Genomic DNA, 13,092 nt, shown 5'->3' with positions numbered 1-13,092 from the left:
TGTTGCTGGTCTTGTCCCTTCTCTGAGCTGCGGAAACAGTGGCCAGGGCAAGGTACTGTTTGACAGCGTGCCTCTGTTCAACCAGACGCTCCAACATCGCCAGGGTGGAGTTCCAGCGAGTCGGAACGTCAAGGATCAGCCGATGGCGTGGCAGATCCAGCTCCTTTTGCACGTCTTCCAGGCTCGCACAGGCTGCAGCCGAGCGCCGGAAGTGACGCACAACATTCCTTGCCGTTTCCAGCAGTTCGCCCATCCCCTGGTAGGTGCGCAGGAACTTCTGCACCACCAGGTTCAGCACGTGGGCAAGACAGGGGATGTGGGTCAGGTTTCCCCTGTCTATTGCGGCAACCAGATTGGCCCCATTGTCGGCCACCACCTCTCCGACTCTGAGGCCTCTGGGGGTCAGCCAAATCCTCTCCTGCTCCTGGAGTTTGGCCAACACATGGGTTGCCGTCAGCTTGGTCTTCCCAAGGCTGACCAAGTGCAGCAGCGCTTGGCAGTGGCGGGCCTTCACGCTGCTGCTGAGGCGGGGGGTTTGGCCAGGTGTGCCGGAGGATGGCAGAGGATCGGAGGAACCTGCTGCAGTTCCCCTGACCCTGCGGGGTGGCACCACCCACTGTGTTGCTGCTGCTGCTGTGCCCGCTGCTGCTCTCCCATCCTCACCCCCTTCCACCAAGCTGACCCAGTGGACAGTGAAGGACAGGTAGCGGCCTGTCCCGAAGCGGCTGCTCCAGGAGTCCATGGTGACGTGGACCCTTTCACCAACCGCGTGCTCCAGCCCTCGCTCCACATTGGCCATCACAAAGCGGTGCAGTGCAGGAATGGCCTTGCGGGCAAAGAAGTGTCTGCTGGGGAGCTGCCAGTCTGGGGCTGCGCAAGCAAGCAGCGCACGAATGTCGCTCCCCTCCTGCACGAGCGTGTACGGCAGGAGTTGGGAGCACATGGCCCGTGCCAGCAAGCCGTTCAGCTGCCGCACGCGACGGCTGCTGGGAGGCAGAGCCCTAACCACCCCCTGGAAGGACTCGCTCAAAAGGCTCTGGCGTGGCCTTTTGCTGACACGGGAATCAGCAGACACAGCAGAGGAGGCCACTGAGGACTGGCTGCCAGAACAGGCCTCAGTGTCGGTGGCAGGAGTTGCAGAGGGGGGAGGAGCAGTGCGTTTCCGCACTCCTGCTGGTGCTGCTGGAGGAGCAGGAGGGCGGGTGGCTGCTGTTGCTGCTGCTGCTGCTGAAGGCTGTGCAGTGATGGGTGTGGTGCCACTGCCAGCACCAGATGCCTTCAGCCTCTGGAACTCCTCATGCTGGTGGAAATGTTTAGCCGCAAGGTGGTTGATGAGCGAGCTGGTGCTGAACTTTAAGGGGTCTGCACCTCTGCTCAACTTCCGCTGACAGTGGTTGCAAGTGGCGTACTTGCTGTACACAGTGGGCATGGTGAAAAACCGCCAGATTGGTGACAGAAACATCCCCCTATGGCATGGAAGCGCTGCTGCCTGTCTCCCTGTGGTGGTTGGGGGGGGGCTTGGGTGCGGCTGGTGGTGGTACTGGCTGATGCTGCTGCTGCTGCTGCTGAGCCTGAGACACAAGCAGGCTGTGGGACGCTGCCAATGCTTGCAATGATGCGCCTCCTTGCAAGGCCCACAAGCGCATCCTCCTCCTCCTCCTCAGAGCTGCTGAGGACGACATCCCCTGGAGGTGGTGGCACCCAGTCTCTGTCTGTCACCGGGTCATCATCATCATGCCCCTCCTGAAACATGTCCTGCTGGGATGATGACCCCCCAAACTCCTCTCCTGATGCATGGATGGGACGCTTGACTGTCGCCACAGTCTTGCTGTCCAATCCCTCCTCCCCCAAAGTGCCCATCAGCATCTCCTCCTCAAAATCGCCAACAACAGCAGACAATACCCTGATGGTGCCTGGGGTAAAAAGACTGCTGAGTGACAGGTCGGCGACTGATGGTGAACTGGCCTCCTCCCCAGGCCCTGCTGGGCGGCTGCTGCGAACAGGGGTGGTGGTGGTGGTGGTGGTGGTGGTGGTGAGGGTGGAGGCCTCGGATGCAGAGCTGATGGCGGGCTGCTCATCCTCCGTCATGAGTTGCACCACAGTGTCTGCATCCTTTTCCTCAATGGGACGTTTCCGACCCGGCTGGAGGAAAATGGGAGCAGGTGCTACACGCTGCTGCTGCTGTGTCTCTGCAGCGTGAGTTGCAGATGCTCCTGCTGGGCGGCGCCCAAGGCGTCCACGGCCAGTGGCTATGGGAGGAATGTTAGCCACTGACGCTGCTGCTGCTGCTGCGGAACTGTGCATGGTGGTGCGCCCGCGGCCGCGGCTTGCCACAATGCTGCTCCCTCTCCTCCTGATTCCCTTGCTGCCCTTCCCCTTGCCCAAACCGCGCTGGCTGCCACTTCCAGACATCTTCAATGTTTTGGGCGTATAGACAAAAGTTTTTTAAAAGGGCGGGTGAAAAGTGGGGTACTTTAATGGAGTGGGTTGGTTGGTGAGGTGACTGAGTGAGTGTCCCCTAGTACAGTAAGTAAGTAGTAACAGTCAGGAAGTACAACTAGCAGTTACAATAATCAGTAGTAATCACAAGTAAATTTAGTGTGTGTACACTACAGACAGTGAGTGCACGCACGCAGGAGCTAGTAGCCTATGAACACAGTGACTGAGTGTCCTAGACTCCTAGTACAGTAAGAGTAAGTAGTAACAGTAAGTACAACTAACTAATTACGATAATCAATCAGCGATCAGAAGGAAATGGAGTGTGGGTGTGTGTACACTCAGACAGTGAGTGCACGCACGCAGGAGCTAGTAGCCTATGAACACAGTGACTGAGTGTCCTAGACTCCTAGTACAGTAAGAGTAAGTAGTAACAGTAAGTAGAACTAACTAATTACAATAATCAATCAGCGATCAGAAGGAAATGGAGTGTGGGTGTGTGTACACTCAGACAGTGAGTGCACGCACGCAGGAGCTAGTAGCCTATGAACACAGTGACTGAGTGTCCTAGACTCCTAGTACAGTAAGAGTAAGTAGTAACAGTAAGTAGAACTAACTAATTACAATAATCAATCAGCGATCAGAAGGAAATGGAGTGTGGGTGTGTGTACACTCAGACAGTGAGTGCACGCACGCAGGAGCTAGTAGCCTATGAACACAGTGACTGAGTGTCCTAGACTCCTAGTACAGTAAGAGTAAGTAGTAACAGTAAGTAGAACTAACTAATTACAATAATCAATCAGCGATCAGAAGGAAATGGAGTGTGGGTGGTGTGTGTACACTCAGACAGTGAGTGCACGCACGCAGGAGCTAGTAGCCTATGGACAGTGACTGAGTGTCCTAGACTCCTAGTACAGTAAGAGTAAGTAGTAACAGTAAGTACAACTAACTAATTACGATAATCAATCAGCGATCAGAAGGAAATGGAGTGTGGGTGTGTGTACACTCAGACAGTGAGTGCACGCACGCAGGAGCTAGTAGCCTATGGACAGTGACTGAGTGTCCTAGACTCCTAGTACAGTAAGAGTAAGTAGTAACAGTAAGTACAACTAACTAATTACGATAATCAATCAGCGATCAGAAGGAAATAGAGTGTGTGTTGTGTGTGTACACTCAGACAGTGAGTGCAGTGCGCACACGCAGGAGCTAGTAGCCTATATGAACAGTGACAGTGAGTGTCCCTACGGGTACAGTAAGAGTAAGTAGTAAGTAAGTACAACTAACTAACAATAATCTATCAGTAATCAGAAGGAAATAGAGTGTGTGTACACACAGACAGTGAGTGAGTGCACACACGCAGGAGCTAGCTAGTAGCCTATAAACAGTGACAGTCAGTGAGTGTCCTACTCCTAGTACAGTATAACTACAATACTATTAGTAAAGGACAGCAGAAATACTGGTATAGATGAGAGAAATAAACAGAGGACAGCTGCCCACAGAGGCAAGGCCCCCCTGAGGCCTAAACCTGTAAGCTTGCAGCAGCTGCCTGTCTCTAATGTAACACACAAGCTACTAACTAAAATACAATGTCTAAATAACTAACAACAATATAGGTGTGTATAGGAGGTGTATGTGAGCAAAAACGCTAGGTAAATGACCACAATAGAGCTCTTGCTAAGCCAAAGCACAAAGGAGCAACTCTCTCTCTGTACAAGTCTCAGGCAAGCACGGAGAAACGGAACATGGCGGCCGCTATTTATAGGGTAGGGGCTGGCCAGGGTCCCCCTCTGTGATTGGCTGCCGTCAGAGGGCCTGGGAGCCCTCTGATTGGCTCTAAGGACATCAATCTGGGCTATGACGCTATTCGAGCTCGGTACCGAGCTCGAATAGCGCCGTTTGCTCGAATAGCTCGAATAGTGAATGGGCTATTCGAGTGTACTCGAATAGCCCATTCGAATAGCTACAGCTATTCGGAGCTCGAATACCGAGCTCGAATAGCTGAAAAAGAGCTCGAATATTCGAGCTACTCGAATATTCGAGCTCTGCTGAGCACCACTGCCTGTGGCCAGAGCTGTCACAATTTGCCATCCAACTTCTGTCTTGCCCTGCCTTAAGCGTCCTGTCATAAAGGACCTTCAGCGCAGCTGGAAGCATTGTCACTGAGAAGAGAAGTCGCCTAGGTCACAAAAGTGTTCAGTACCTCACCTTTATCAAAATGAATGAGGCATGGATCCCGGAGGGCTACTGCCCGCACGAAGACTAAATCGGCCCCCACACACAGCATCTCTGCCTGCACGCTGTGTGACTGCCTGCCTCCAAGACAAAGTCGGTCCCTGCCTGCCGGCCGCTTTACTGCCTTTTCCACCACCACCAACAGGGTCCAGGACTCCAGGCGGATTCCTGAATTTTTTGCTAGCAGCGGCCGCTATAATAATTTTTCTGGTGCATGTACATGCCTGCCTAATTTTTCTGGCTTCACTGCTGCTGCAACAACAAAACAAAAGGCATGTACATGTGTCAATTCCCCTTCGTGATTGTTACCTTGCCGCAGTGAAGGGGCTTGCGTATCACAATGAAGCAATGACCGCCGACTATATGAGTGTCTCGGGGGGGGGGGGGGGGGGCACACCCAAGATAATAAGGTTGTTGCTTCATTGTGGACAGACCAAATTCGATCAGCTGGACAGTCACTGTTCTGTCACTGAGCTACCTCAGCCCGGCGACCATATGGGCTGGAAAGCCACCATCACCTGCACTCTCGCCATGGTGCACACCAGTCCAGCACGGCCGTCACTACACAAACAGCTGTTTGCAGTCGCTGCATACCTTTCACTGCATCTGTGACTGCACATTGTATTATACCTGGCAGTCAGTGCATACCTTTCACTTGAATGGATGGCAGACTTGCCCTCCATAACAGATTCTCGTTAAAGGATTTAAAGTTGATTCGTCTCATATACAGCAGGGCCTCGAAAGTCCTTCTGTATTGTTATTTTTGTCACTACCTCCCTGAGTTGGGACTTGCATGCCATGCCTGCTGCCTCCCTTGGATGTGTGGTGGTAGCCATTCCTGCTCCTTTGCCCCCAGCGTGCCTGCTGCCTTCCTTGGATGTGTGGTGGTAGCCATTTCTCAGGCTCCCACTCCAGACCGGAATCGAACCCTGATTCCCCGGCCATTACCTGTGGTCACCATGGTACTGGGAAAGTAATATGGAAACTTGTTTATCAGTCACACAGTTAAATGAATGGCAGACTTGCCCTCCATAACAGATTCTCGTTAAAGGATTTAAAGTTGATTCGTCTCATATACAGCAGGGCCTCAAAAGTCCTCCTGTATTGTTATTTTTCGTCAATACCTCCCGTTTCTGAGGCTCCCACTCCGGACCGGAATCAAACCCTGATTCCCCGGCCATTACCCGTGGTCACCATGGTACTGAGAAAGTAATATCGAAAGTTTATCAGTCACACAGTTGAATTAATGGCAGACTTGCCCCTCCATAACAGATTCTCGTTAAAGGTACTGAACAGCAAGCAGAACAAGTATTTAAAAAAATTAGATGTAAGCTTTAACAATGGTAGAGAAAGAACCATCGAAAGTTTATAAAGCAGTCAGACATTACCTGACATCACTGAGTGAGAAAGAGCAATCTCGCCATGATGCGCAGTAGTCCAGCACGGCCGTCACTACACAAACAGCTGTTTGCGGTGCGTTACACAGTGAGTTTGGTCTGTCAGTGTGAAGCAGTACTCTAATTACACTCCCTGATTGATGTATACACATTCAAGATGTTTTAAAGCACTTTAGGCCTGCAATTTAGCATTCAATGTGATTTCTTGTCCTTAAAACGCTGCTGTGCATCAAATCCAGATTTTCCCTGGGACTTGGTGTGTATCCCACTCCTCCATGCAAAAACTCAGATGTTAGACCCCTTGAAACATCTTTTCCATCACTTTTGTGGCCAGCATAAGTGTTTCTAGTTTTCGAAGTTCGCCTCCCCATTGAAGTCTATTGTGGTTCGAAAAGTTTGCCCGAACCGAACTTTTTGCAGAGGTTCGCGTTCAAGGTTCGCGAACTGAAAATCGGAGGTTCGAGCTATCTCTAGTAGTGTGTAGTCATTGAACTTTGTATATAAACATTCAATGCCGAACTGCTGTATTAAAGTGGAACTGAGTTCAAAATAGGAAGTCCTCATCTAGAGCTTTGTTACTCTGTAAGACTTCTTAAAATGACTAGTTTTAAACAAATATTCGAATTAATTTGATATGTTAAAATGTCTATTTAAAAGGATGGTGTGAGGAAAACTGGAGATCATCAGAAATTATCTGTTACATAAAACAAGCAATCTGACTGGTTGCTGTGGGCAGCTGCTCCATGCTTGCTCCATTGTCCTTTGCATGTGTTCTTGTAAATCTCCCCCAACGTCTTGCTATTTAATAAAGTAGTATCTGGAACATTGAACTGACTGGACACATAAAGAGCAATCAGTACACAAACTACGCACCCAGGACTTGACTGGTGATTTCTTCTGGATAATCCACACTGGAGTTATGTGAGGATAAGGACAATGTCTGTGGTTTATGTGCGCTTTTTTTCATCCAGGAATTAGAAGCTGTAGAGCTCACAGAAGCAGATGGCCTGTTATTTTCCACCCCAGATTCCTGAAACTCAGATATAATATATACTGTCACTCGTTTATACAGGTAGTATTCATATAACATCATTCTAAACACAGATTCACTGAGTGGAATGTATCAAGTGTTGCACAGTGCAATAGGGTTCTGCATGGGTTCTGGGGCAGGGGCACATTCTCCTCCCATGGACAGAATGTTGAAGTCTGTAGCTATACATCGTAATTAGCTATTTTTCCAGCATCTTTGTGGAATACAGCCTTGAAACTAAAATGTTTGAGTGTTTCATGTACATAACACTAATGATTATGAATTATTTAACTAACTGGAATCCACAATTATTAAATAACATTAGCAGGTGGCTTAAAGAGAACCTGAAGCAAGAGGTATGTGGAGGCTGCCATATTTATTGCCTTATAAGCAATACCAGTTGCCTAGCTGTGTTGCTGATCCTCTGCCTCTAATACTTTTATCCATAGACCCTGAACAAGCACGCAGAAGATCAGATGTTATTGACAATATTGTCAGATCTGACAAGAATAGCTGCATGCTTCTTTTTAGTGTTATTCATACACTACTGCAGCCAAATAGATCAGCAGGGCTGCCAGGTAACTAGTATTGTTTAAATTCAAATAGTATGGCAGCCTCCATATACTTTTCGCTTCAGGTTCCCTTTAAATAATCACATCATCACTTCCACGACCTTAACCAATCAGATCCCTTATACACTGTAAGCTGTGTGACCTGTGAATCACTGAGGCAATAATTCACTGAATTAGCAACTGTAAAACAGTTATCGTCACCTTAATAAGTCACTGCTTCTCATAGTGGTATGTATGAGTCTTGGCTCCTCTGTGGCAATCTACATCATTACTCTGGTTTTTACAATTTTGTCACATTTGTTTTATACGTATTCTCTCCACTCCATACTTACTTATGAAGGGAATGTACAAATATATACTGTAATTGCCAGATCCATTTTTTTACATTTAAGTTTTTAAACACTAATTGAAAGTACATAGAATATATTTACAAAGTGCACAAACAGAGAACTATGAATTTATAGGGTTCTTTTTGTGTAAAAAGCAATGCACATTAGAAAGACAAGATAACAGGTATCCTAGTTGTTAAAGTTGGTATAAATTCATTCAATACAATTACTGTAAATACTGAACAATGTATAAAACAGAATCTAATGACCCTTATTTTTCTCATCTTAAAAGCAAAACAAACTGGCTCAATCTAATATGCCACCATCTTATTCTTTTCCCTGACAAACGTTGACACATAATCAAATGTTCAGCCTGAGCTTTAACTGAACCCAAACACTAAATGCATGTGTCTTCCACACCAACTGTTTCCATGTGTTTCATGCACTGCACGTGGTTTGTGATCTGCATGGACAGTGAACAGTCCTATAGAAGAACATGCGGCAAAATTGCCACGCAAACACCGCACAAAAATATTACCCTTACTACTGGCACTGTATACCGCTAGTTACGCTATTAGCATGACCCCTGGTACTTGGCTAGTGTGACCTTTGCTAAGGTAACATGCACTACTAACAGTAACGATCGTTAGTAACGCACGTTACCATAGCAACGGTCATGCTAGTTGAGTACCCTGGTTTATGCTAATAGTGTAACTGGTGGTACACAATGCCGGTAGTAAGGGTAATATTGTCATGCAATGTCTGTGCATGGCAATATTACTGCACTTTCATGCATCAACCCCATAGTTGATTAGATGCATGCCTACTTTAATCTACCTTACATTTTCACAATAAATAAATATGCATACAGGACATATATTTATAGATCACACTGCTTGTGGCCAAGCCACTCAATATTACCTGAAAAGTCTTAAGTATTTTTAGGATATCGTCAAAACCATTTCTTATGACAGATGCCATATCTTCTAATTTAGTTTTCTTTTCCATCAATATCAGTTGCATAAACTGTGCAAACTCAGCTGGACTCTGAAAATATAAAATAATATGCATAAGAACTAAATTACCTCAAAGAATTCTCTGTTTCTTTTGCACTTTGGGTCTAATTCCAGTAAATTGATCTCAAGAGCTATCAATAGTGTAACACATGCAAATTCAAGTACAATTAAGCAAAAAGTATTGAGTGAGAGCTACCTTGCCATATTACAAAAAAAAAATAGCTTGTGATAAATGGACATATTTTGTGTTACCCTTCAATATGTCATTTTAGAAGTGTGGTATCATCCATTCATTCATTAACTTCAAAATTTAGCCTAGATTACCACTAAAGCTTTTTGTTCTACCGTAGGTCTTAGCACATATCACTTTTCTTTCGGTTATTATTTTTACCTTATTACTCAAAAAAAAAAAAAAGTGGGAGAGAAAACAGTGTGTCAACCCCCCTGCATTTTTACCAAACAACATAAAAAGAAACCCTTTTTTACATTCCACCTCAATAGGATCTTCAAAGGGGATTCTCATTGGTTCAGATCTCCCTGTGGAGATTTAAAGACACACTTGATAGGGATCCTGTTACTTCCATACTGTGGTGGTAGTGCAGCAGAGTAAACAGTTTTTAATGGGTCTTCAATAAAGATTTTAACAAGACCCCCAAAGATTATGTTTGGTACATGTGTTTAGAAGCATGTACCAAAGCATTTTGGGGGAACTGTCATTTTTTAAATAAAGCATTTAATTATGTGTACTATATGGAGTATTTTTTTTCTCTGTAATGTATCCCTTAATTCCAAAACACTGAAGTATTGTCAGATTTAGATTTTAAAGGTTTGTTCAAGATTCTACCATAAGCCTCCCCTGAGGTCTATCTTCAAAGGTGTAGGGGTAGTTACCCTCAGCTCTGCTGAGCACTGACACGGGATAAAGCTCTTGTCCTTAATATGAAAAGGGTGCTTTGTTAGACAGGTTGGGGAGATTTCTGTGGGCTGGTATTGTTCATGCTGAGAAGTCCTATTCTGGTAATCTCAGCATCTTGTCAATACCACCAGTCTGCATGGGGGTAAAGTGGCTAAAAAAAAAAGACTTAAATAGGAACTTTACTGAATGTAGCGTAGTGGTCAAAATTGCTTATGTATTACAGTATTCATTGATAAATTATTTAGTTAATGTTTGCCCATTTCTCAATTCCATATAGATCATTACCAGCACTACTTAAAACAAAGAAAGGCTTTACAGACCAAAATCACAAGGTCTAACTATGTATTATGTACAATACTCCACTCTTTAGACAACTCGGAAGAAATGCACTGTGCAGGACATTTGTGATCAGGCAAAATAAGATCACAATCATGATATATTTGTTTAAAGAGGTTCCTAAAATGTCTTTATTTTTCTAATGTCCTCGGGTTTTGTGATTTGCATACGTTTGCAAAATGCAGCAAAATCACGTATAGAATAAAACAACTAGATCATCTCTGCCAAGTGCAGGTGGACCCATTGTTCTTCTCCTTACCCCTGCTTCAAGCACTCCGCATATAACCCTCGCTTCATGGTTCTAGGCTAGTGACACGTCTGTACAGAACTCAGCCCCAAACTGTCACCTAGGGTATTGAGTCCCAATCCCTGCAGGTGACAGTCACACCTTTATCCTATAAATCATACATGACGGAGATTATGGTACTTGTTCGTTACATTGTACCTTTGGTGCATCTGTAATCTTCTCCACTGGAAATAATTCAAAGCAGGAGATCTCTTCGAGCACTTTTCCAATCGCTTGTTCTTTAATTTCCATAACCTTATCAACAAGAAACTGAAGCCTGTAAGATAAAAGAGACTAGCATCTGAAATAATAATGATTATTATTATTTTCCATTTATTTGGGAAATCATATACCTTTTGTCTTAATGGAAACAATAAGTAAATATAAAACAATGCCTATGCCGGATCATAGAAACCAAATGCAACTACAATTCATGTTTCCCAACAGCAAAATCTGATGGGGCTCCCAATTACATATAGCAAACTGCATAAAACATATACGTATGCAGAGATCATAATCATCTGCTACACGTAGGGCCCTTTTCCACTAGCGCGTTTGCGCTAGCTGAATCGCAAAACCGCAAACCGCTAGCGATTTTACAATCGCTACGGTTTGCTTTTTAACATAGGAATCGCGGTAGGTCATTTCCACTACCGCGATTCGTTTTTTACTTGATCGCGATCGCGCCGCGGAGCGACTTTTGCCGCGATTTTGCTATGCAGTGCATAGCATAGCAAAATCGCGGCCGCAAACGTCGGGAAAACGGCGGAATTGCGATTCAGCAATCGCTAGCGTTCAGCGCGAACGCTAGCGACTGCTACTGGAAAAGGGCCCATAAAGAGGTAGCAGGCAGCCTGGACTGAACACGGGGCTCTGAAACATCCTATTAGAATAGAAATAACAATACCTGCCCTGCAGGATCCTGTGACCACTGATGTAATTTCCTTCAGGGAAGTAACACCACATATTACATTTGTATGTGTACACATGTATTTTAAATGTTATACTTTTTTCAATAGTGTTCTTTTAAATACAAGTGACTGGCTTTGATAGCGGGAAGGTTGGGAACAAACCAGTCTTCCAACTGCTCCTGGGCCGCATAGTAGTTGGTATGGCTGCCACAACTGTTGCTCCACCCCTAGTAGTCTAAACACCATAATTACCAAAATATGTTTTTACATGCTCTACTGTAATCGACAAAATATAATTTAAAGGCCATACATTGCTATCTTCTGCCACAGAACTACTGTATACAACATATGTCACCCCCCCCCCAAAAAAAAAAAAAAATACCTGGTAACAGCAGCACCAGTTTGATGAAGAAGGCCTTCTATATTAACACTACTCCAAGATAAACGAGACAGCCCCGGCTGAAATTGATGGTTTACTCTCTCCAGATGGGATGTAAACAGCACTGCAAAGTCTTCAGGGATGGCCCTCTGAGTTCTTTCATACTGCTGAACCACATCTTGTAAACTGCTTCTGTACATCTTAAATTTATCTGCCTTTTGATAGAAACCAATCACAATCATTTAAGCTCCTGTTTGTAACAAGAATTACAATACTCACATTATGTAAATTACAAAACCATGGCTGTGACTGTAAAGGTACTTTATAGAATATGGAAGTTGACCTGTATCAATTGTATTCAATGCAGTAACAAAAAATAATAACAATAAAAATGTTAATATGAAAATGAACTTGTACACAAATCATATTAACCATCTCCAACTAAGAGACTGAGTTCTGCCGTAAATGTGTTATGGCATTCTGAGCTTAGATTAGCTAGTAACAGGGTCATATGGTTATTGTAAGTAAATGGTGCAGAGTTCTGCTTTTTTGTCCACTAGAGAAAGTACTAAAAGAGCTTTCTCCAGACTGGAATCTTGCATTATTTTATCATTCTATAACCCATGAGGCCTGGGAAAATGAGCAACATACCTGTGCCCTATACTAAACACTTTTGTAAACATTCCAAAATATTTTCAAATCAAACTTCCATTTAAACAACATATTTACTGTATATTTAGCAGACAGAACAACACAAAAGCAATATCAGGTTCTGTATTGGACCAAAGGGACATTTTAAACAACCTGGTCCAGAAAACAACTGATATCTACCTGATATAAATTATTTACTTCCATTCCACCTTGCACCACTCAATGTTAGAGTAGATCTCAGTAGAGATTTGATCTAATATTGATCACATGGCTGCCAACCCCTAGGTTTGTGCTGCTCCATGCAATACGAACCTAATGTAACTGTCAATTGCCTTCTTCCTCCGAGTCACTACTGATTGATTAGTTAAAGGATAGTCATTCCCAACCAACTGATAAAATATTGATTCAATATCAATCAAAAGAGCCTTTAATACATTTTCATTAGATTCAATGGTTTTATTGAACCTAATGTCTAATTTACTGAAAATATCTAATAGTGTATGTTGGCCTTTAAGGTTCTCCTACCCCACACAGGTTGCAATCAGCTAACATACATGAACCATGCAACACATACACATTCAAATGTTTTCATGTAAGCTTT

The 13,092-nt window shown here is 44.6% G+C and overlaps 1 protein-coding gene and 1 long non-coding RNA gene across 5 annotated transcripts in view; one reads left to right on the top strand and one right to left on the bottom strand.

Annotated features, from left to right (window-relative positions):
• Nucleotides 1–13,092, bottom strand: part of LOC137571837 (uncharacterized) — a 330,761-nt gene that overhangs the window by 267,751 nt on the left and 49,918 nt on the right. For all 3 annotated transcript variants that reach the window (XM_068281532.1, XM_068281533.1, XM_068281534.1), the window contains exons 19-22: nt 11,844–12,055; nt 10,710–10,827; nt 8,918–9,043; nt 6,939–7,095 (exon numbers count right to left, since the gene is read on the bottom strand). In XM_068281532.1, coding sequence (XP_068137633.1) covers nt 6,939–7,095; nt 8,918–9,043; nt 10,710–10,827; nt 11,844–12,055 — 613 coding nt within the window. The remainder of the gene's footprint in view (nt 1–6,938; nt 7,096–8,917; nt 9,044–10,709; nt 10,828–11,843; nt 12,056–13,092) is intronic.
• LOC137571838 (uncharacterized) overlaps nt 1–13,092 on the top strand; it is a 68,051-nt gene that overhangs the window by 52,708 nt on the left and 2,251 nt on the right. The gene's annotated exons all lie outside the window — the stretch shown is intronic.

Source organism: Hyperolius riggenbachi, chromosome 4 (assembly GCF_040937935.1).
Source record: "Hyperolius riggenbachi isolate aHypRig1 chromosome 4, aHypRig1.pri, whole genome shotgun sequence".
In the NCBI taxonomy this organism is placed as follows: domain Eukaryota; kingdom Metazoa; phylum Chordata; class Amphibia; order Anura; family Hyperoliidae; genus Hyperolius; species Hyperolius riggenbachi.
This window is presented reverse-complemented; position numbering and strand designations above follow the sequence as displayed.